General features: G+C 38.3%; 1 protein-coding gene across 3 annotated transcripts in view; it reads right to left on the bottom strand.

The window, feature by feature from the left end:
* Positions 1-667: 667 nt before the first annotated feature.
* The window catches only part of SCN11A (sodium voltage-gated channel alpha subunit 11), a 193,410-nt gene continuing 168,218 nt past the window's right edge, over positions 668-25,859 (bottom strand). Inside the window, exons 27-30 of one of the 3 annotated variants that reach the window (XM_030810198.1) lie at positions 22,791-22,928; positions 18,662-18,766; positions 5,430-5,700; positions 668-2,640 (exon numbers count right to left, since the gene is read on the bottom strand). In XM_030810198.1, the coding sequence (XP_030666058.1) occupies positions 1,592-2,640; positions 5,430-5,700; positions 18,662-18,766; positions 22,791-22,928 (1,563 nt within the window). In that variant the 3' untranslated portion in view covers positions 668-1,591. Of the gene's footprint in view, positions 2,641-5,429; positions 5,701-18,661; positions 18,767-22,786; positions 22,929-25,859 lie in introns of all 3 variants that reach the window. The other 2 variants (XM_030810199.1, XM_030810200.1) reach the window with 2 other exon arrangements.

Raw genomic sequence — 25,859 nt, 5'->3', positions numbered from 1 at the left:
AGGGCTATTTCTATGAGGTTTTCCTCCACTCCTCAATGATCACAATGTAGGTTCTTTGTCCCTCGCCCAGCCTTTTGGGGGATTGAAAGCCTAATGCTTGTTTGACCTCTTGGCATCTCCAGTTTTTAGGGAACTCCTGGGCTCCTCCTGCTCCCAAGCCCTTTTGATAGGTCTGGGTGTTTCTTTGAAACAGACATCAGCCAAAACTGTATGTAGGGCTCATCAAATAGCTAAGATCACTGGTTAAGCAGTATGTCTATGGATCTCTCACCCTGTGCCCCAGGTGTTGCTAAGAGGGTACTCTCTCTGCCCAAGGTGTCCACTGCAAATATCTTAACCAGCCAAGTGGGGCTCTCTTTTCAGTTTCAGCAAGTGATGTGCTGCAGTCAGCTTGAGCCAGCTCTCAAGAACTTATTACGAGCATCTCTTCTCAACTCCACGTCCAGTAACATTATGTTGATAGCTTGAAATCAGCCATAATGGGAGTACTCACACCACAGAGATTAGTGAATGCTATAAAGCATGGCTTTCCTTTTTCCTGAAGAGTCAGTTGTTAAACACTTGTCAGATACACCACTGGCTCTAGTCTTTAATTGCAAGCAAAGCACCACATTTAAACCACTACTCACAGAACCACTGAACGAAAGGGGAATATTAGTGTACTATCTGAAAGAAACACAAACAGAAAGCTTTATTGAATTTATATATATATCTGAGATGGTAGCTTGTGAAAGGGTAGTAATTGACAAATCAAGATTGTGCCTCTAGGTTTTAAACAAACCCAAAATAATTAATGTTGGTAAAAAATGTCTGCAATAAGCTATTCATTTATTGGCAAGTTTTGAATTTTCATTTAGCATGCAAAGAGCTACATGTGATAAACCACATACTTGCATCAGGAAAATATCAAACAAAAATGATGTACCTAGAAACAGAAAATACAACTTAAAATTTTAATGTGTTTTTTGTTTCTTATTCTTTTTTGTTTAGATATAATTTGAACCATGTTTCTTTTCTTTTCTTTTCTTTTGAGACAGAGTCTCACTCTGTCACCAGGCTGGAGTGCAGTGGCACGATCTTGGCTCACTGCAACCTCCATCTCCCAGGTTTAAGCGATTCTCCTGCCTCAGCCTCCCGAGTAGCTGGGACTATAGGCACATGCCACCATGCCCAGCTAATTTTTGTATTTTTAGTAGAGATAGAGTTTTATCATGTTGGCCAGGATGGTCTCAATCTCTTGACCTCGTGATCCACCCGCCTTGGCCTCTCAAGGTGCTGGGATTACAGGCATGAGCCACTGCGCCTGGCCTGAACTATTTCAATCCTAACATTGGTATGTCCTTTTACAGTCCTTCCTAGTGTCTTCTTCCTTATTAAAATAGTACCAGTGGTTGTCAAGCAGCCTTATCTTATATCTTTGTAAGTATCATTTAAAATGAAATTGAAATATCACTTATTTTAGCCAGAAAAGAAAATGGAATGGCTAATTTGGTGAATCCACTCCCTGTTCATACACTAAGCTGCTGACCCCTGGAGCTCAGAGGCTGGAGGCAAGGCTGTGAAGCTGTGAGGTAGGCGCGGAGGTGAGGGCTCAGTCACAGTGGACCTTGCCCTTGGCCACCCCAAAGCTAGACAAGTCTCCATTGCAAAGAGTCTGGAGTGGTGAATGAGGTCTGTTTTCCAAGTCGTTTTGGTCACCTTGGTCACCCTTGGTCACCTTCATCATGTATTTTCGAAAGGCCTTTTGAATAATAGCAGCACCTCTTTCCTCTTCCTTTCTCTTGGTGGTGGTGACAATGGGTTCATACAACTTCTTGAGAGGATTGGCTTCCATGAACTTCTCTTCCATCATTGTTTTCATGCTATCCAGGCCATCAGAGCCACCGAGTACCCTAGCGGTGAAGGCGAAAAGAATATCCATGCAGTGGAGGCGATCTCCACTCACCATGGGCAAGTCCATTACTAGAAATTGATATTTATTTGGCTTTGCGACACGCAAAGGCTCAGGCAAGGCATCAGCAAAGTCAGAAAGGGCAGCATATTTGATAAATTGTGTTGCTTCTGGGTCAAACTTTTCCCACACTTCATAAAATATGTCAAAGTCATCTTCACCCAAAGGGTCCTCACTTTCTTCAGTGGCTGTGTTGAAGTTCTCTAAAATCACAGCAATGTACATGTTGACAACAATGAGAAAGGAGATGATAATGTAACTGACAAAGTAGGATGTGGCTATGCCAGGGAGGTGGCAGTTTTCTGAGGAAGAGTTACATGATTCTTTTGATCGCAGCATGGGGCTGAGCAGGGAATCCCAACCTGCTGATGTGCTTATCTGGAAGAGACAGAGCATGCTGCTGGCAAAAGTCTTGAAGTTGAATATATCATCAATTCCAGACTCTGGATTCACTTTGGAAAACCAGTTCATACCCAAAATGGCATAGATAAACATAATCAGAAAGAGTAGAAGACCAATGTTGAACAGAGAAGGAAGTGACATCATCAGAGCAAAGAGGAGAGTCCTGATTCCTCGTGCAGCCCGGACAAGCCTCAGGATTCGGCCAATCCGAGCCAAGCGGACAATTCTGAAGAGCGTCGGAGGGAAAGGAATGTACTCCTGTTTTTCCAAGGTAGAAATCATTGTACCTCAGGAGAAGGAGAAAAGTAAGTAAGTTTCCAGAAGGCACATTGGTTTCAGATCCAGCCTGTCTCCTGCCTCAGAATCCTATGGAGGCCGACTTTTTATCAATATTTTGTAGTTCATGTACAAAACTAGGAATTTCTTTTACCACTATCAGGGAAAATACCTATCTGCATCTTAATTTGGAAAATACTTTCCAAAGGCCATACAATTTTTCTACATTTGTGTGTAGAAGAATTTAAACACAGCCCTACTACAGGTGTAGAAGAGCTATATTTATTTGTGTAGAAGAATTTAAATACAGCCCTACTACAAGTGAGGACAGCTTATCTGCTGAAAGAGCCACAATGTATGTAGGGCCAGAGGGAAATGGTAGCATTAGAATGCTCACCTTCAGGCTGAAGCTGCCCATGGATCTTTCATATTTGTCATCCTCATTCCAAGGACTTCTGAGATCCAAACTCAAAAGGCTCAAGGGACACAATTCGGAGATACTTTCTCTGTTGCTGCAAACCCCATAAATGTCATTTCAGAGGTTTGATCAAACAGCTGAATATTTGACCTAAAATGTCGCCCTGTTCTTCCATTACCTCCTGCTCTGCAGGCGAGTGATGCAAGGATTTAAGACAATTCACATTTTGGCCTAAACATTATAGAATGGTTGGAACATGCTTGCCTTGTGTAGACATGGCCTTGTTCTTGCTTTGAGTGTCTTCTAGGGTCTTTAGGGGTCATGGGCAGTCTTTGAGTGCCCATGACCCCTAATGACCTTGAGTGTCCTCTAAGGTCATTGGGGTCTATTAGGGTTCATGGGCAGCAGAATGCTCTGCTGTCACCTAATGACTAAAGAGAACTAGTTGATTATATACTTCACTGACTACCCAATTATGCCAAAGAAGTTTAATTCATACTTTAATTGGGAAGTCAACCCTGGAAAGATGTAAAATTTATTAAGTGCCAATTCAGCAACAATTGGAGGAGCCCCATCATTTAAGATCTATCTCCTCTATGAATATTTCTTGGGCTGATCAAGCCCATAGTAATCTGTTCTTTCTCTGAGCTCATTTCTGTTTTGCACCATGTGATTTGGTGTTCAATTAATTTCCCTATCTTTTTTTGGCACTTTAAGATGAGTAAGCCGTAATACCTCAACTAGATTGTTAAATCCTAGAGAGAGATTCATTTCAACTCACACTCATTTTGCATTTCTCCAAAAACTTAGGAAAGAGCTTGGAAAAGTATTGAGGCTAAGCGTTGGACGGCAGAAATATTGGCAAAGACATAAAAAACTCTGTCCACATTAGTAAGTAGGATTAATATATGGATTAATCCTACTGCTGAGTATTATTTGGCTTAACATGTGGATTTTCTCATCCACTGGGGCAAATGCCATACAGCATGTGTAACTGCAATTGCCTAGCAGTTGTTCAAAGGGCAAAAGTCAGAAACATTTCCACAAAGTGCATGATGCCTGGCACTGCATGGAAGGAGCTGTGGAATGAATGAGCTGCTCTTTTTCTCATCAGAGGAAGGGCTCTTTGAGTTCTTAGAGGGCCTCCCCAGACATCCGACCACCATTTTCTAGCTTTTTTTTTTTGCTGCTGTCAATTTCACCAAGACTTGTGATTGGAATTGACTAATAAAAATTAAAGGTCTACTTGACTGTAAACTCATGGAAGAATCTATTGCTAAGCTTTATCTACATTAACATCATGGCTTAGAAACCAGAAAACACTATGAACTGTAGCATATTTTGTTGTTGTTCTCTGAAACATCTGCAATGCTGCAGTAGCATTAGGAACCAAAATATCTTGATCCAATATATCCGTTTGATGCATTCTTTCTGAGATCGCACAAAAGCTTCCACTTGGAAAATCAGTTTTCTTTGTCTTCATGGCGTTTTGAACTGTGAGAAGGGCTCCTGGACAGTTTTACATAATTATAAAAAGTCAAGTTAACAGTTTAATTAAAACCAGACTCCAAAAACCCAGAGTAAGCACTTATGGTTTAGCCATGAAGAATTTAATTTTAAAGTTGATGTGCATATGTGTGTGTTTTATAAGAAGCTGTATGGCAATAACCTTCTTTCTTTTGTATTCTTTTATAAACCGTTTAGTTAACCCTGCCTGTGATTAGAAAAAACATACCGATTAGAGAATGAGGCTGGTTGGTAAGTGGGGTCAAAGAATCTGAGACAATCACAGTTCACACTGTGGTTTAAGTTAACATGGGATATAGAATAGAAAAAAAGCTTTGATTGTCTGAATGATATACTCTTGGAAGCCCAATCTAGAGTGGGCCATGGGGCCTTGTACAGGGGTTGAAAGGGAGCACAGTAGTGCCACAGGGGCACAATAATTGTGATCTGGCATCCATGTGGATTTTGAACAAAGGAAAAACATGGGCAGTAAATCCTTAAAACTATAAAATGCTCATAGGGCTTATAGTTGCACAGGAAAGGTAGAACTTTGACTCAATTATCTGAATAAATCAGGTTACCACCACAAAAACTTCTGAGTCATTTCAATTTTGTCTATTTCCATTGAATACATTAGCTGCATAATTATTGAACTCTATTTCAGTTGTGTAGTGAGTTAAGGGAATGGAAATTACTCTCTATCTCCTAGCAACTTCCCGGTAGAGAATGGCATTAGTACCCCTGTCTATTCTTTCAGAAACTACACTAGGCCCAGTTTTCTGCTTTGTGGATAGTTTGAACAAACTTCAAAAAATGATAAGATTTACAAACTTACTTCTGGTTCTTAAAGTCCCTCTGACTGCTGATTTTACTTACTAACAATGGAAAGAAGCACGACCACACAGTCAAATAAATTCCAGCCATTGGTGAAGTAGTATTGCCTCAAAGCAAAGATTTTGATGAGACATTCTAATGTAAAGATGACCACAAAGACCAAGTTGAGATGGTCAAGGATGGATTTCATGGCTTCGGGTTGGTTATTTGATTCAGCCATCATGCTAATCATGTTTAGGATAATGAGACTTATGATGACGATGTCAAAGATCTGGCTTGTGACTACATCGAACACGAGACCTTGACATTTGTTCTGAGAGAAAAAAGAAATTATAAATCATTTTGAATGCAAGAATAAAATTACATACAATAAAAAGAACATAAATACAACAGAATTTGTTTTTCCTTAAAATTAAAGCAGTTCCTTGAAAAATACACAGACCCTTTTCAAAGGGCAAGAAATTCTTATAAATCCCCAGGGTTGCCTTATATGTTTTCATTCAAATGTAATTAGTAACTGGTTTTAAGTGCTTAGGCTTATAGTTTTAATTCCATTTTAAAACAAAAAATATTAAAAAGTCTTAGTAACAACATAACTTTGACGTGATTGATGATGTGCTTTGCTGAAATAAAACAGTGCATGTTGGATTTAATAATAAAAAGATGAATCTTGGTCTCTATATTTTATCTCTTTCTGTATTCTTACTTCAACAATATTAGTGCAGAGAATACCTGCTCACATAAGTATGTTGGACAAAATGGAATTAGTATCTTCAATGCTCCATTTGCCAATTCACAATAATCAGAACTTAACCAAAATTCTGTATTCAAATAATTCTCCAATGCCAATTTTAAAAGTCTTGTTCACTTGAAGATAAAGCTAATAGATGAGATTATAATCCAATAATTACTAAAACTGAAGACAGAAAAAAGATGATTAATTTATATTATAACTGAGGGTGAATTTACATGTGGTTTATATACAGATGGCCATACTGCCCAAAAAGTGAGTATATGCTGATTGTTCTGGTACAGGTCCTAACTCAAGTTTGCATGCCAAGTCTACCATATGCAGTGAAATTACTCAATTATTCCATGATTTTCTTTAATACAACTGCTGCGAAGCACTACTTTGTTCTTCACTTTGTGGAAAACTATTCCTAAATACAAACCCAGACATTGAAATTTTATAGCATTCTTGACTATACATTGGTTGCTTTACAATCTGTGTACATATTGTTTTATATTACATTATCATCAAATCAAAGTGGCATACACTATTATCTTTAGAGAACTCACATACTCCTAATAATACATCTTTAGACACGCAAGGGATCTGTTATGTAATCCAGGCAAAGATGATGTTGGCTTGTAGTGGTGACAGCAGATAAAGATAAAAGCATATAGGCTTAAGAGCTAATGTGAGGTGGGAGCAAGAACCGTCAGAGAATTCAAATGTAGTGGGCTTTGAGAAAGTTAAGACTGAGAATATAGTTTCTGGTTGATAAAACCATTTAACCAGCCAGAGAACAGAGGATGAGGAATATTAAAGGGAGATGATAGATCTGACCTGAGCAGGTTGAGTTGAGGTGCCAGTGGGGGATCCAAAGGCAATGGGCAGGTAGAAGTATGAGTTTGGAGTGCAGGTACAGAAGCTAGAATACAGATGACATTAATACTGATATGAATTAAAACCACGGGAGTGAATTATATATCACTCAGCGAGAGCAAGGGCAATGAGAGGAAGGAGGGTAGGGACAACACTGGAGGACACTACATTTCAGTTGTGATTTTCAAACCATGTGCTGGGAGCCCCAAGACTTTTATCAAAGAGCCAGGAGAAGACACTAGAAAGTCAAGTGCCTTTCCTATTTAAGCATGAATTTGGGAAGTCAGAAAAGAGCTGGAGAAAAGACACTTTCAAGGGTGAACTCCAGGGAAGTGGAATGAAGGGCAAAAGGAAATATGAGGGAGGGTGAGTATTGGTTTTATAGTTAACTCTAACATCTAGACAAATAGAGGAGATTAAGAGCATAAATGTCCTAAAGTGTTGGATTACCTAAAGTGTTGGATGATCAAAAAGCATTCTATGTCACTTCAGAACATAGAGTGACTCCTATACCTCAGTATGAATTTTAAACCAAGAAATGAAGCCACCCTGTGAAGATGCTTCAGGAGAAATCAGAAGTGATTCCAAACCCCTTGTTCTATTACTGGAAATGAAATGCATCAATGCTCAGGCTAAAACAGCTATGTTTTCCTCCTATGCAATTGCTCTTCGTTTTGAGGGTCAAAAGCTAATATTTGGATTTTAGAGATGGAAAAAAAAATCTCTGGGGAGATAAAGTTGTGGGTCAATGGCTAACTGTTGATTTGAAGTCTAAGCCCAGACTCAGGGACTTCTGGTGATATGATGTTGGATTTATGCCATGCGACACTACTCTGGAATATAAAAGTCAAGATAAACATGCAGTGTTAAGTGGTGAGATTGTATTTGATTACCAGAATCATTCATTGAAGGCTTGAGTTGTAGCTACACAGGGAGAGCTGTGACTTTGCACCTACTCCCAGATAAGCCACGTGATAAGCATGCTATAAAAGATGGTAAGGAATGGAGGTGACAGCTTTCCTATGTTAATGTAGTCTGCACCCACTTTCAGTTCATCTCTTACAGCCTAGCATGCTCTGTGCAGTGCATCTATGTGTTGCAACTTCTGCTGGGCTGTGTGCTGTGTTGCTTGAAATAAACTGATAAATATATGGGAACATATTGTGTCTTGTGACTCTTAGTTAACGCCAAACCCAAGACCAACTGGTAATGAGTCAGTGGCTGCATAGCATGCATATGTAAACAAAAATTCTCTCTTTTCTTGTTGTTGGCTCAAGTTCAAGTAAGAACTTTAAAGTGAAATCAGTACTAGAAAGTGAGATTGGTATTTAAAAGCTAGATTCAATTTAGGTAAACTGAAGTCCCATAAACCGCTGGCAGATTAAATCTTCCCAAATATAATTTTATTATGAACCCTGTGGTCAAAAATCTCTCACTACATAAAAGATAAATTCTAAATTCTTGGCCCTGACATTTATTGACATTTTTAATGCATCAAAAATACTTCATTTAAGTGTGATGGACTCTGTTTGTGCCTTATAACATTTTTTTTATTCAATAAATAATTACTGAGAACACATTTTATGCCAGGCCCTATTCTGAGTGCCGAGAATAGCAGTAAGTGAACTGCATTCATCATTTGGAATCTCATGTTCAAATGGAAATCTCCAAATTATCTGCATGCTTCCCATTGCAAGCCCCTCTTTCATCTGGCTTTCCCTGATTTTTCAGCACCCACTGACCTGCTCTGCTATGGAGCTTTCAAACTCACTTGTCAGAGCTACCAACTCTGTTGTGTCTGTTGTACTACTTTATAATCCAATGCTCTCAAGTATGTATACAACATCTCAGCTCCTCAATTAGACTGCAAGCACAGAGCTGCCCGGCATGCTGCTTCTATCATGCCCCATAGTACCTGATAAAGCAGGATTCATAGAGTGCAGGTATCAGCAAACCATGGCCTATAGGACAAATCCAGTGACCTATCTGTTATTGTACAGCCCATGAGCTCAGAATGGGTTTTACATTTTTAAATATTTGGTGAGAAAAAAGACAAAAGAAGAATAAAGTTTAGCGACGTATGATAATTATATAAAATCTAAATTTCCATGTCCCTAAATAAAGTTGTGTTGGAATACAGGCATGTTCATTTGTTCTATATTGTATATGGCTGCTTCTGTGCCACAATGGCAGAGTTGAGTACTATGACAGAGACATATAGCCAGCAAAGACTAAAATATTTACTATCTGGGCCTTTAAGCAGAAGTCTGTCAATCCCTGATACACAAAGTTTATCATAAATACTTGTAAAGTGGAAGTAAGTATGCATGACCTTAACCTCACACTAACAAAAACTGGTAAAAAATATTACAAGTACATTTTAAACTCATCAAAATTGAAAAAAGCAAAAACAGGAAGATGGCAGATAGGAGGCAGGGCTAACGTGCATCTCCCACTTGGATGGACAGAACAGTGTGTGGAGACTCACACTGTGGACTTTTGCTTCAAGAACCACCACAGGAACGTAACAGGAAAACCAGAAGAATTCACAGATCCTTTGAAAGAAGCGACATGCCACTGCAGACTGCACAAGACAGGTGAAAAGCCGTGAGTTCCCAAAGTGTGAGTGAGAGACGGGAAAACCTGCCTCCAAACACACATCCCCACTGGGGAATCTGAAAATCCAGATCACGAGAGAAGGATGTAACCTCACCTAGAGCTGAAATGACTTTAGGGAGCTGCATGAAGTGCAAAGTAGAAGAAGCAACAGGAACCTTGAAGGCACTCCCAGTCTCCAGCTTGAGCCCTGGAATGCCATTCCTGACTGTATCTCACAGGGGCCTTCTGAGAAGGCAGCCAGCCAAATACAGGAGGGGCTATAGGGTGAAAGAAACTTCCAACTAGATTTTGTGATAATTTCGACTGGGCACAAACCTCCTTGAGCAGAATCCAGGGGGCTAACGGGAGTTGCTGCAGATCTGAGTGCAGGAGCTGCTAACGTCGTGGGCAGACAGGGAGGGATGTGGCCTGAACGCCATGCTTGCTTTGTCAGCAGGGAAGCTTATGGCCTGGGGCAGGTTTGAGATCCCTGAGTAGGCTGCCTGGATCTAAACTTGGTGCAGTTAGTACGGCACTGCAGGAGCAAGACCAGCCTCACCAAGTGTGTGGGAGCTGGGCGAGGCCTTTCACTACTGGCTATCCCCCACTTCTCTGGTGATCTATACTGCACAGCAGAAGTAGCCATAATCCCCTCTGGAACATAACCCCATTGGCCTGAGGACCACTTCCTCATCCCCCACAGTGGTTATGGCAAGCCCCACTCAAGGAGAGTCTGCACTTGGACGTGCCTAACCCTGCCCTCACCTGATGGTTTTTCTCTACCTGTCCTAGTAGCTGAACACAAAAGACATAAACCCTTGGGGGTTTTATGGCTCTGCCTATCACCTGAAAAGTCAGAATACTTCCCCTGGCCAACTTAGGGCAAGCATATATCCCACTGCTAATAGCACGGTGGTGCTCTCTTGAAAGCACCGCCTCCTGGCTGGAGGTCAAACAACTCAGGACATGACCGCAATTCATGACAGAATAGCGCTGATCCCAGGAAGGAGAAAACGACAGCTAATTCTACTGCCTGCAACATCCTGGCTAACCAGAGGTCCTGAGTCTGTCCACATGACAACTTCACTGCTAGCATAACCAGCATTTGAGAAAGCCAGCATACTTAATGTATCTACAGCCAAGGACTCTCACAGAGTCTACTTCACTCTCCTGCCACTTCCACCAGAGCAGGTGCTGGTATCCACAGCTGGGAAACCTGAAAACAGATCACATCACAGGACTCTTTGCAAACATTCCCCAGTACCACCCCAGAGCCTAGTAGCCCTGCCAGGTGGCTAGACCCAGAAGAGCAATAACAATACTGCAGTCTGGCTTTCAGGAAGCCCCATCCCTAGGGAAGGGGGAATGCACCACATCAGGGGATCACCCTGTGGGACAAAAGAATCTGAAGAGCAGGCCTTGAGTTCCAGATCTTTCTGCTGGTAGGTAGTTTCTCACAGCAGAAGCACAATTACAGTGCTGGCACAGTAGGGAAAGTCTGCACCTCTAGCCCAATGGGCAGGCATCCTCTGTGATTGTGAAGGGTCTTAGAGAAGACGTCCTTGTTTTCCCCTGGCACTCCACTGCAGACACGGCTGGGGCTTCCCCCACAGGAACACAGTATGGAGGCATCTATAGACAGCCTGTCTGGAACAATCCAGGGTGAGTGCAGCCCCACAGAAGGAGCACACCCCAGATTCAGACTGTGTGAGAGGCAGAGTCACAGTTCCTCCCTACTTGGAACATCAACATTCCTACAGATGAAAGGAGGTGGCTGTCTGATCTGAACAGCCAAAACACTGGGACAGGAGTGAGGCTGTGAGGTGAATAGCTTTCTGGCTGACCTGGCAGAAGAGCTGAGGTAGCTTCCACTCTTCACCCTGATAAAACCTCAGCGCATCTAACTGAGAGCTCTCCCAGCCACATTCATCAAGGCTGGGACCTCAGCCTACTGTTGGGTATTACATTTACCCACCTGCCTTAGCCATAGCCGGTGCCTACTCAGGGATACCTTCCCTATTGGCCTGAAGCCTGAATCATCAAGTCAGTAAATAAAACACTAGGAAAAAATTAAATAAATAAATAAAAATGTACACCATGAGAGAACCAGATAAGCTGCAAGAGATCCCTGCCATTCCAACTCCATAGGAGACAGTGAACTTGCCAGCACACAAAGATGATAACTACTACAACCAGCATCAGGGAAAGCCAGTGCACAATGACTCTCTTTAACTAAGGATCTCATACAGAGTCTTTACTCCTACAAGGACCAATAATCAAATTAGGCTAAAATACACACTGTCCTGATGTTAAAGAGGGAAAATATTTTAAATTAAAAAAAAACACAGTCCAATTAAAAACAAATCCAAGAACAATTTTAAGTAATAGTCTACCCAAGTGAAAAGGAACCAGAAAAGTAATTCTGGTGATATGACAAAACAGGTTCTATAACACCTCCAAAAGATCATACTAGCTTCTCAGCAATGGATCCAAACCAAGAAGAAATCTCTGAATTTCCAGATAAAGAATTCAGAAGATTTATTATTAAGCTAATCAAGGAGATACCAAAGAAAGGTGAAAACGCACTTAAAGAAATTTAAACAACAATACGAGATATGGACAAAAAAATTTTCCAGAGAAATAGATATCATAAAGAAAAAATACTAACAACTTCTGGAAATGAAAGAAACACCTAGGGAAATGCAAAATGCCATGGCAAATTTCAACAATAGACTAGGACAAGTAGAAGAACTTTAGAGCTCAAAGACAAGGCTTTTGAATTAAAAGCCAATCAGACAAAGACAAAGAAAAAAGTTTAAAAAATGAACAAAGCCTCCAAGAAATTTGGGATTATGTTAAATGGCTAAACCTAAGAATAATTGGTCTTCCTGATGAAGAAGAGAAATCTAAAGTTCATAAAACTTATTTGAAGAAATAATTGAGGAAAACTTTCCTGGCCTTGTTAGAAATCTAGACAACCAAATAAGAAGCTCAAAGAACTTCTGGGAAGTTCATCACAAAAAGATTATCACCTAGGCACATAGTCATCAAGTTATCTAAAGTCAAGATGAAGGAAAGAATCTTAAGAGCTATGAGACAAAAGAAATAGATAACCTATAAAGGCAAACCTATCAGATTAACAGTTAACTTCTCAGCAGAAACCTTACCAGCTGGAAGGAATTGGGATCCTATCTTTAGCCTCCATAAATAATATAATTGTCAGCCAAGAATTTTGTATCCAGTGAAACTAAGCTTCATAAATGAGGGAGAGATAAAGTCTTTTTCAGACAAATAAATGCTGAGAGAATTCATCACCACCAAACCAACACTACAAGAAATGCATAAAGGAATTCTAAATTATGAAACAAAACCTTGAAATACACCAAAACAAAACAAAACAAACAAAAAAACCTCCTTAAAGCATAATTCTCATGGGGCCTATAAAACAACATGAAACTGGAAAACATCATTCTCAGTAAACTATCGCAAGGACAAAAAAGCAAACACCGCATGTTCTCACTCATAGGTGGGAATTGAACAATGAGAACTCATGGACACAGGAAGGGGAACATCACACTCCGGGGAACGTTGTGGGGTGGGGAGAGGGGGGAGGGACAGCATTAGGAGAAATACCTAATGCTAAATGACGAGTTAATGGGTGCAGCAAAACAACATGGCACATGGATACATATGTAACAAACCTGCACATTGTGCACATGTACCCTAAAACCTAAAGTATAATAAAAAAAAAAAGAAAGAAATACAGAGCCCCCAAACATGCCCGTTCATGGACTTGACTTAGTAAGTCTGAGTTTAGACAGCTATCACAAGTTCTCAGATATAATGATGCAAATAGATACAGATCAATTTAAATAAAACTTTGTGGATAATACAAATTAAAAAAATTATTCCATTGTAATTTTTAAGCTTAAAAAAAAAAAACCCAACAAAGTATTTAGGCAACAACTAACATGATGAATAGAACAGTACTTCACATCTCAATACTAACATGGAATGTAAATGGCCTAAACACTCCATTTAAAAGATACAGAATTGTAGAATGGATACCAATCCACAAACCAAGCATCTACTGTCTTCGAGAGACTCACCTAACACATAAGGACTCATATAAACTTAAGGTAAAGGGTGGAAAAAGATATTCCATGCAAATGGAAATGAAAAGTGAGCAAGAGTAGCTATTCTTATATCAGACAAAACAGACTTTAAAGCAACAAAAGTTAAAAAAGACAAAGAGGGACATTATATAATGATAAAATGATTAGTTCGACAGGAAAACATCACAGTCCTAAATATATGTGTACCTAACACTGGAGCTCCCAAATTCATAAAACAATCACTATTAGACCTAAGTAATGAGGCAACACAATAATAGTGGGAGACTTCAGTATAGCACTGACAGCACTAGACAGATAATCAAGACAGAAATTAAACAAAGAAACAATGGACTTAAACGATACCCTAGAACGAACAAAATTAACAGATGTTTACAGAACATTCTACCCAACAACTGCAGAATATACATTCTATTCATCAGCACATGGAGCATTCTCCATATCACATGGAGATAGACCATATGATAGATCACAAAACAACTCATAATAAATTTAAGAAAATCAAAATCATATCAAGTATCCTCTCAGACCACAGTGGAATAAAACTGGAAATTAACTCCAAAAGGAACCTTCAAAACTATACAAATACATGGAAATTAAATAATCTCCTCTTGAATGATCTTTGGGTTAACAATGAAATCAAGATGTAAATTTAAAAATTCTTTGAACTGAATGATAATAGTGACACAACTTATGAAAACCACTGAGATACAGCAAAAGTGGTGCTAAAAGCAAAGTTTTTAGCATTAAATGCCTACATCGCAATGTCTGAAAGAGCACTCACAGACAATCTAAGGTCAGATCTCAAGGAATTAGAGAAAGAAAAACAAGCCAAAGGCAAATCCAAACCCAGCAGAAGAAAATAAATAACAAAGATCAAGCAGAAATAAATGAAACTAAAACAAAAAAAAATACAAAAGGTAAATGAAACAAAAAGCTGGTTATTTGAAAAGATAAAAATGATAGAACATTAGTGAGATTAACCAAGAAGAGAGAAGATCAAAATAAGCTCAATTAAAAATGATACAGGAGATAGTACAACTGATACCAGAGAAATACAAAAGATCATTCAAGGCTACTACAAACACATACATGCACAAATTAGAAAATCCAGAGGAAATGGATAAATTCCTGGAAATATACAACCATCCTAGATTAAATCAGGAAGAAATAGAAACTCTGAACAGACCAATAAAAAGTAGCAAGATTGAAACAGTAATAAAAAAATTGCCAACCAAAAAAGTCCAGGACCAGATGGATTAACAGCTGAATTCTATCAGACATTTAAAGAAGAATTGGTACCAGTCCTACTTACAGAAACACATTTGCAAAATTATAAGTGAGGAAATTATGATAGTGAAAGAAATCACAACTAATGGACTCCATCTTCTTCTAACCTTTAAGCTGTCCTTGTTCATTCCTGGGCATAGGCTGAACTAACTTTGGGAAGGAATTCAGTTCATGGCCTGACTTTGAAACAAAATTGATAATAGATCTTTCCCCAAAAGACCCCTCCTCTTGCCTGGGGACCAGTCTGCCTTTGCAGGACTAACAAATTAGCTACAAGATTAGAAATTAAGGTTTAGGGGTCATGCAGCCCCTGGACTCCAAGAGTCTGAACCTCCTCAAATTGCTCCTGGGGATAACATCAGTATTGTAAAACCTAAGATCAGTGCTTGAGATATTTTGCAGACCCTGCACTAGATGGATCAGCTGACACCACCCAGACCCATAATCTGCCTCAACCAGGTCTGCCATTCCACCCAGGAACAGAAGACAGCAAGAAAACCTAATTTCGACCCCCTATGATTCCATATCAAACCTGATCAATTAGCACTCCCCATTTCCCTAGCCCCTACCCGCCAAATTATCTTTAAAAACTCTGATCCCTGAATGCTCAGGGAGACTGATTTGAGTAATAATAAAACTCCCATCTCCCACACAGCCAGCTCTGTGTGAATTACTCTTTCTCCATTGCAATTCCCCCATCTTGATAAATTGGCTCTGACTAGGCAGGGGGCAAGGGTGATTACACTAAAAGATAGAGAAAGAGGGAATCCTCCCTAAATCATTCTATGAAGCCAGTATCACCCTAATACCAAAACCAGGAAAGGACACAACAAAAAAGAAAACTACAGACCAATATTCCTGATTACTATAGGTGCAAAAATACTCAAAAAATACTAGCTAACTAAATCCAGCAGCGTGTCAAAAAGAAAATCCACCATGATCAAGTGGGTTTTATATCAGGAATGCAGGGATGGTTTAACATACACAAGTCAATAAATGTGATACATCACATAAACAGAATTAAAAACAAAAATTATATGATCATCTCAACAGACACAGAAAAAGCATTTGACAAAATTCCGCATCTCTTTATGATAAAACCCTCAGCAAAATTGGCATAGAAGGAACATAGCACAAGGTAGTAAAAGCCATCTATGACAAACCCACAGCCAACATTATACTGAACAGGTAATGGTTGAAAGCATTCCCCATGACAACTGGGACAAGATAACGATGCCCACTTTCACCACTTCTATTCAACATAGCACTCAGAAGTCCTAGCCAGAACAATCAGATAAGAGAAAGAAATAAAGAGCATTCAAATTGGAAAAGAGGAAGTCAAACTATTGCTGTTTGCCAAGGATATGACTGTATACTTAGAAAACCTTAAAGACTCATCCAAAAAGTTCCTAGATCTGAAAAATGAATTCAGTAAAGTTTCAGGATACAAAATCAATGTACATAAATCAGTAGCACTGCTGTACACCGACAACCAAGCTGAGAAACAAATCAAGAATTCAATTTATTTTACAACAGCTGCAGAAAAAAATAAAATACTTAGAAATATACTCAACCAAGGAGATGAAAGATCTCTACATGGAAAACTACAAAACACTGCTGAAAAAAGTCATTAATGACACAAACAAATGGATGCACATCCTCTGCTCATGGATAGGTAGAATTAACATTGTGAAAATGACCATACTGTCAAAAGCAATCTACAGACTCAGTGCAATTCCCAACAAAATACCACCATCATCCTTCACAGGACTAGAAAAAAAATCTTAAAACTCATATGGAACCAAAAAAGAGCCTGCATAGACAAAGCAAGACTAAGCAAAAAGAACGAATTTGGAGGCATCACATTACCTGACTTTAAACCATACTACAAGGCCATAGTTACTGAAACAGCATGGTACTGGCATAAAAACAGGCATGTAGACCAATGGAACAGAATAGAGAATCCCCCAAAAAAGCCAAATAGTTACAGCCAATTGATCTTTGGCAAAGCAAACAAACATAAACTGGGGAAAGGGCACTCTATCCCACAAATTGTGTTGGGATAATTGGCGATTTGCATGTAGAAGAATGAAGCTAGATCCTCATCTCTCACCTGGTACAAAAATCAAACCTGCACATTGTGCACATGTACCCTAAAACTTAAAGTATAATAAAAATAAAATAAAATTAAATTAAAAAAGAAAAAAAAATCAACTCAAGATGGATCAGACTTAACTCTAAGACCTGAAACCATACAAATTCTAGAATATAGAATATAACATCAAGAAAACTCTTCCAGATATTGGCTTAGGCAAAGAATTCATGACTGAGAACCCAAATGCAAATGCAACAAAAACAAAAATAAATAAATGAGACCTAATTAAACTAAAAATCTTCTGCACAGCAAAATAAATAATCAGCAGAGTAAAGAGACAACTCATCAAGTGGGAGAAAATATTCACAAACTATGCATCTGACAAAAGACTAATTTTCAGGATCTACGAGGAACTCAAACAAATCATTAAGACAAAAACAATTCTATCCAAAAGTAGGCAAAGGACATAATCAGACAATTCTCAAAAGAAGATTTACAAATGGCCAAGAAACACAGAAAAAAAAATGCTCAACATCACTAATTATCAGGGAAATGCAAATTAAAACCACAATGGGATGCCACTTTACTCCTGCAAGAATGATCATAATTTAAAAATCAAAAAAATAATAGATGTTGGCATGGATGTGGTGAAAAGGGAACACTTTTACACTGTTGGTGGGAATGTAAACTAGCATAACCACTATGAAAACCAGTATGGAAATTCCTTAAAGATCCAAAAGTAGAACTACTATTCGATTCAGCAATCTCACTACTAGGTACCTATCCAAAGGAAAAGAAGTTATTACATGAAAAAGACACTTAACACACACCACATGTTTGTAGCAGCACAGTTCGCAATGGCAAAAATGTGAAACCAACCTAAATGCCTGCCAACCAAAGAACAGATAAAGAAAATGTGGTATATCTACACCATGGAATACTAGTCAGCCATAAAAAGGAATGAAATAATGGCCTTTGCAGCAACCTGGATGGATTTGGAGACCATTATTCTAAGTGAAGTAACTCAGGAATGGAAAATCAAGTATTGTATGTTCTCACTTATAAGTAGGACCTAAGCTGTGAGGACATAAAGGTGTAAGAATGATATAATGGACTTTGGGGAATCAAGGAAATGGGTGGGAAGAGGGTGAGGAATACAAGACTACACACTGGGTACAGTGTACACTGCTTGGGTGACAGATGCACCAAAACCTCAGAAATCACCACTAAAGAACTTACACATGGAACAAAAAACCACCTGTTCCCCAAAAACTACTGAAATAAAATAAAATAAAACTGGTCAAAATTAAGTTCAAACAAAAAGCACATACTGCCTGGCTCACTAAAAAATAAATTTAAGTTGTTGTCCAGGCTCTTACTTTTGAATTTGAGTATCTAATTTTCCTAAGTGTTTGAATATGTCTTGACTTCTGTTGAGTCCTTAATGTCTGCAAATTTTAAAAATAAAGAAGGATGGCATTGCGGAAATTTGAGTTCCTCACAGTAACTCAACTGTTCTACATATTTACAGTCATTCAGTTGCTCTCACCAGAGGCCGTGGAATGGGTTTTTGAGGTTTTTTGGATCCTAATTTTTTCATTGCATTATAGTATTTCTTCTGTTCTTCTGTCATAAAAATGTCTTGGCCACCTAAGTATATGGAGAAGATAAGAGCTAATTACCTTTAACAGTTTTTTTTTGGAATCTAGTTCTGAATTTTTTGACACAATTTTAAAATTACATTACATTTCTATTAACAATTCCCAAAATTTCAATGGTAAGCTTAAAAGACTGGACCATAGCAAAATGCTGTACAGAAACAAGATTTAAGTTAAGGTGTACAGGAGAAATAAAGTTACCTTTATCAGTTATTTTTCACTTTTTAGAACAGAAAGGTTACAAATATTTGCAAATATACACAGAATCTTTACAAAAATTTGATATATTTCAGCTTGCATAAATCAAACCGTGATGCAACAAAAATAGAAATTAGTACAAAAATTTAGACAAACATCTCATAAAGGCAATTGAATTTCTCTTAAATAATGAATACATATAACACTACTAACAAAGCTGCATAAAATCTGTTCAGAGCCACTCTCAGGGAAAAAAAAAAGTTCTAACTATTTTCACTACTGAGCAAGAAAGAACAGAAAAATGAACTAGGATTCTCATATCTGGAAATTTGGGGGCCACATATTTAGAAAGGCTAGATAAACTAGAACAGAATTCTTTTAAAATGTAAAGCTGAACTTGCATAAAAGTAAGAAAAAAAATTGGGGGTCTGAAAATTGAGAGATCAAAAAGATAGACTAGTAAATCAGCCCAAAGCCGTGGCTGGTCTTAGAACATTTAATAATCTCTGTAAACTAGAATCTCAGTTTTTAGTAAATGTAAGGGGGTAAATGGGAAATAAGGCCTATGCAAAGGCAGGAGAGGCACAGACGTCTTCGCAAGAATATGGGACTATCCAAAGGCAGCCAACAGAAGGGTAAAGAAAAAAAACCCGAATCTTTCTGTTGGCAATGGAAGACAACCAGAAAATTGTCTCAATCCAGACTATGAGTAAAAAGCCAGTCTTCCCTGATTATTTGTGACTCCAGGCTTACTTTGATGAGGGTTTGGGGGTTGACTTTACTCCACCAGCACAGATAAAAATATGTAGCCCTAGAAGTCAACCTAAAAATTAATCAAGTTGTTCTGGGATGCTGGGAAGAAATTAGTCTTTTAGTAATCATATATGTCATAATAGTATTAATACCACTATTCTGAGACTGTGGTGTGTGTATGTGTGTTGTGAGATAAAGAAAATGAGTAATTGTGGAAATTTTAAATTCTATCATTTTTGCCTTTGAGAATAAGGTTTCTCAGTGTGGAGAAGGGGAGATATAGATGTTAAGTGAAAACTTTGTAGTCCTGAATTTGAGTTATCAGTATGCAAACTTCCACTTATATATTTCCTTGTAGTCCTGAATTTTAAGCAACTCTGTCCACTCAAAGGCTTAGAAACAATGACAATGAGCACTCTAGATTGTGGTCTTGGAGACCGTTTCCCACAAAGAAACAAACAGTTTTTAGAGAAATGGCTGATTACAGACCTAGGGCAGGAAAGGTACAACCTAAACTTGGAACATTGTGGCATTTCAGAGAATAAGAAAGTTGTCAAACGGAAAGACCTTATGTATTTGAATCCTGATTTGAAAACAAACAAACAAAAAGCTTCAACAGTGAAACACAGAATTAATAAATAAACATTTTTCTTTTAAATTAAAGGCTCAGACCAATTTGAAAATAGACTCGGTATTTGATGAATTTAAAGAACTCACATTAAATTTTTTGGTGTGCTAATGGAATTGTGGTTATGTTTAAAAAGAGATATGCTCTAAAATATTTATGAATCAAATGATGTGATGTCTGTGGTTTGCTCCATAAAAAAATCTGGTGGCAGAGTTGAGTAAGGGCATATATGGCTTAGAACAAGCACATTCCTAAGTCAATAAATGTTGTTCTGGGTGATGGATATTTTAGGTTAATTCTAGTACACTCTTGTGCATGTTTGAGATTTTCTGTAATAAAAAGTAAAACAAGACAAAACAAAAGGATATAGTAGATTGATCAAAACAATGATTTCTAATGTAAGCTTAAATCTAAAATCACAAAGGCTGACATCCAAATTGCAGGTAGTGATAGAAATCAAGATGCATATTACAGAGAGGATGCTACATCACACACTCCTGAGTAGCAGAAGCAATACAGTTTGTGTAACAACAGGGAATGACTTCCCCAGCAGATGCTAAGAAGGCCAATTGGTATCAAGGTACATTTTGGATGAATTATGAGAGTCCAGAGGAAAAATCAAAGAAAGCCATAAAACAATTAGGAAAACCAAAGGAGAATACTTAGTTACTTGATTTGGGGATTGAGAAATGCCTTTAGTTCATAAGTACAATTAAAAAAAAATCCAAAAACAACAAGATTGGGAGTTTGACTCTGAAAAATACTAATGTCTATAAGTTAAATATGTTATTACAAAAATATAAGATGCATGTCACAAATTGGACTAATTATATAAAAATGCATACAAAAAAGATGGCAATCTCAGACTTAAAAATAGACAAATGATATAAATAAAAACTCTCAAAGGAGAAATACTTGTGGCCATCAATCTGTGAAAAAGTGTGTAACCTCACTAATGATCAAATAAATAAATATAAAACAATGAGATAACACTTTTCCCCATCAGTCTAAAAAAGATAATAAAAGTATAACAATTAGAATGATGAGATCTCAGTAACCACGCATTTTCATATTCTGCAGAATAAGGGTACCTAGCACAGCATTTCTGGAAGGTATTTTGACAATATGTCTTCAATGCTTTTAATATTCTAATTCTAGGAATTTATGCTGAAGAAATAATCAGAGATACACAGAATTTAAAAAATGGTCATAATTGTTTTAGAAGAGCAAGAAATTTAAAAACAACCTATAAATGTCCAAAGAGGGGAATGATCAGGATAAATTATGGTCTATCCATAATATGCAATGTAATTCAGCCCTGAGAATTCTTTTTTTTCTTTTTTTTTCTTTTTTGAGATGGAGTCTCGCTCTGTTGCCCAGGCTGGAATGCAGTGGAGTGATCTCAGCTTACTGCAACCTCCGCCTCCCGAGTTCAAGCAATTCTCCTGCCTCAGCCTCCCAAGTAGCTGGGATTATAGGCATGTACCACCACAGCTGGTTAATTTTTTTGTACTTTTTGTAGAGACTGGGTTCCACCATATTGGCCAGGCTGGTATCGAACTCCTGACCTCAACTGATCTCCCCGCCTCAGCCTCCCAAAGTGCTGGGATTACAGGTGTGAGCCACCATGCCCTGCCAGGGGCTCTGAGAATTCTTATAGCAAAGATAATTTTATGACATAAGCTTATAACTAATGAGGTCAAAACTATAAAATTAAAAATATACGGTAATCCTAACTGTGTAAAAGTAATACAAAGTGACTGGAATGGATTATACCAAAATCATAAGAGGCATTGTCTAAAGTGGTTATCATTTGGTGGCCACCTTTGGGTGATTTAAATTTTCTTTTTATCTTCCTTAATTTTCCACATTCACTACAAAGCTCCTGTGGATTTTAGAATTAGCAAAATAAACATGTGTTTATTATAGTGCATGGGGAAGAAAACCTCCCTAGCCCTGCCTCTTCCCCAGTCATCTTCTTTCCAAGTAGGGTGGATAGATCTGCTGAGGCTTGGGTGCTGGGGGCCAGGACACACTGGCTGAAAAAGGAGAGTATATTATTTTTACAGTGGATAATAAAGTGCATTTGAAATGTTATTAAAATATGACCCTAGTGTCATATTTAATAAATACTAATCCTGGTGGTTGTTGTTCTGTTAGGGTTCAGTTATTAATGGGTTTCATCTCAATAGTAGCAATGTCCATTGATTAAGAAGGTAAAAGAAAATAAAAGTAATGACTTAATTAAACCCAGATGTTTTCAGTCTTCTTTCAGCCTCATCTTTGAGGATCATCTGCAGGTAGACATGGGAGCTCCCTCCTTGTTATTGTGCAGATCATAAAGGCTAGTTTGTATAATATTCTAGGCCAGAATTATGTTTTATTAATGCATTGGGAGGACAGAGATAAAATTACCAAATCAAGACAATCCAGATACTTATCTTTTTCTGCTGTTGGTTGAAGTTGTCAATAATAACACCAATGAAGAGATTCAGAGTGAAGAATGAGCCGAAGATGATAAAGACTACGAAGTAAATGTAACCGAATGAATTGCTCTCAAACTCTGGCTGTTGTTCTTTCTGTTAGAAATTTTTTTAATAAGAGAAAAAAACAATTACTGTAGAAAAACATAAGCATTCTAACTACCTTATCTAGAAGACCAAGGTGTTTCTTAGCAGCAACATTGATTACATAGCCTCTTCCTAACAGCCATGGCCCCTGTTGGGAGCCTGTCTTTCAGTTTTCCCAGCTCAGCTTGAGTGATGGCGTGTGGTGGGGACCTGGGGTGATGGAAAATCGGGCTTTTTACTCTAAGCAAAGGAGAATCATTGAGGGATTGTAAGGGAGAAGAGTGGTATGATCACATTTGTCTTTTTAAAAAGTCATCCATAGGGAATGTCCATATGGGTATGTAATTGGAGGGAAACTGACTGGAGGTGAGGCCACCACAGGAGGGGCACGTTCACCTTGGGCAGAGGTGACTAAACCACTAAGTGTTGTTGAACTACTATGACCCCCATATAGAGCCCACTGCTTTACTTAATATGTGGTTATGTCCTTTCACTCTTAACTTCCTAGTGCCTAGCATGCCTTCTGATATGTAGATTTTTGATACACATGGAATGAATATCTAAATGAATGAATGAATGATCGAGCTCTAAAATGGACACAAATTGACTCCAACCAAGCTCTCCCAGTCCAAGGTACAACCCAAATCATCTGAGAGCCCTTTCATCCAAGTCCTTTGCATTGTTATTTGCTTCAAGCACTTTTAGGCAGGTGGCAAAAAGATTTCACTTTTTTTCCCTCTATCACATCAAAGATATAAGTGCTGATAGCTCTGACTAATGTTGAATGCACTTATGGTATTTGTTATTCAACACTCACAATGTAGACTAGTGTAATGAAGGTAATTATTTGAAAATATTATTTCTCTCTTTTGCTATGAAGACTACCTGACCTTAGTCCAGGTTTGCTTGAGGCATCCATTTATTTGAACAAAAGGTAGACATTAGTACAAAAACAATGTAATGGGAAGAATATTCAGCATTGGACATTTAAAATAAAATTGCCAATTGGGCTAATAGTCTTGCATGGTAGGTTACTGCTTTGAGATATAGGAATGTCTGTACTCCTTCATGTCCCTCTTTGTTAGATCAAAGGTGTGAAGGTGGAGAGTTTTATTGGAGGGAGATTTAGACAAAAAGATGAAATTATCAAAGCTCACCCAATTTGTCCATAGGAAATGTAGGAAAAATAAACAGAGACAGAAAATCAGAGCTACAAGATGTGTGTCCTGATTATCCCTCTTTGGGTCTGGAAAGGGGGGTTGGAATGCAGTAAATTGAGGGAAACATGGAAGGCAAAGAGGGTATTCTTGCTTTACTTCTGCATTTTCTGGAAGGAATTACTACTGGGAAGGCCTGAGATATATTAGGCAGGCAGGCTGACTTAAGAGATTTGAGTAACATAATTGAACAGAGAGAAGCCTCTTGAACCTCTCAGTTCTCATGTGGCTTGGACACGGAGTTGATAGCCATGGGCCTGTCATGTTGGGCCCTGTAGCACGGGATGGGAGTAGACTGCCAGGGACCATGTGGAGGATATGGCAGAGAACCAGTATTTAAGGCCAGGAGGAGATGATGGGGAGAATGCCCACATCATCAACAACCACAACTTCAATATTTGAGGCCAGCAGGGTGCTGGGTGACTACATAGACAACAGCCATCAAGCTAGAAGCCAGCATACAACAACCAGTACATATCAGGACCAGCATCAAAACAGGCACCCCTCCACACACTTCCACCCACCTGTCACTCACTCTGGGAGCATCTGCAAGCCACACACCTTGTCTACTACACATCTGCAAAACCTTTCCTCCCCACTCCCCATCTCCACCTCCGGGCAGATGGATGTCAAAGCCAAACTAGAGTGAAGGTCACGTACTCAAAAAGACAAAAGAAATGAGTACATTAGTATTTTTAAAATATTTCCTTTGCTATAAATTGTAATTATAAAATTATGTTGTATATATAATTATAAAATTACATTGTATATATAAATATCACAATGTAAACTATAATTGTTATAAACAGTTAAGTATCTACTGTTAGCTTTGCCTCTCCAGAAAGTTGATTTTATTAACACACCCAGAAGTGAGCAAACTCAGATTTGTTGCTATGCATCATCTGTATATTAACTTATAATGACAATCTGTGAATTTATAATGACAACTGGAATGGCCATAAAGATTAATTCTCATCCCTCGATGCTGCTATAACACTACTCAAACCACCTCTACTGCTACTACAGGTTGAGCATCCCTAATCTGAAAATCCAAAGTCTCAAGTGCTCCAAAATCTGAAACTTTTTGAGTGCTGACATAATATGCAAAGGTCATGCTTAAAGGAAATGTTCTCTGTGGCGTTTTGTATTTTCAGATTAGGGATGCTCAACTATATTATGCAAATATTCCCAAGTCTTACAAACTCCAAAATCTGAAACACTTCTGGTCCCAAGCGTTTCAGATAAGGGATACTCAGTCTGTACCAGCTCACAGGTACTGAATACTTTTTAGGTGTTAGGCATCAACTCTGCAGACTCCCAAATAGGTCGAAATACACACATGTGCGATAATAGAAAACAATAATTTCTGCCATTGACTTCATTATTGAGCCAACCATCTGCTCACTCTATGACTTTGGGAAACTCTTTCTTTTTATCCCTCAACTTTCCAAGCTGGAAAATAGAAACTAGGCTATATTACTGAGTACAATTCCAACTTTGGGAATCCGTGATTATCTTTTCTTTAACTAAAATTCAACAGCTGGCCACCACTAGAAACTCTAAAATTCAACAGTTGGCCATCACTAGGGAGTCTGGAGCCTCGCATGGAAATTTAGTGCAGTCTTAAGGTTTCCCACAATCTAAAACAGATACTCTTTGAAATTTGGTTTCTGCCTATCCAACCATTTGGAGAAGAGGTAAGAAGAAAATCAAGGTATCCTGT

Source organism: Nomascus leucogenys, chromosome 4 (genome assembly GCF_006542625.1).
Source record: "Nomascus leucogenys isolate Asia chromosome 4, Asia_NLE_v1, whole genome shotgun sequence".
NCBI classification, from domain to species: domain Eukaryota; kingdom Metazoa; phylum Chordata; class Mammalia; order Primates; family Hylobatidae; genus Nomascus; species Nomascus leucogenys.
Note: the sequence above shows the minus strand (reverse complement) of the source record. Positions and strands in the feature narration are given on the sequence as shown.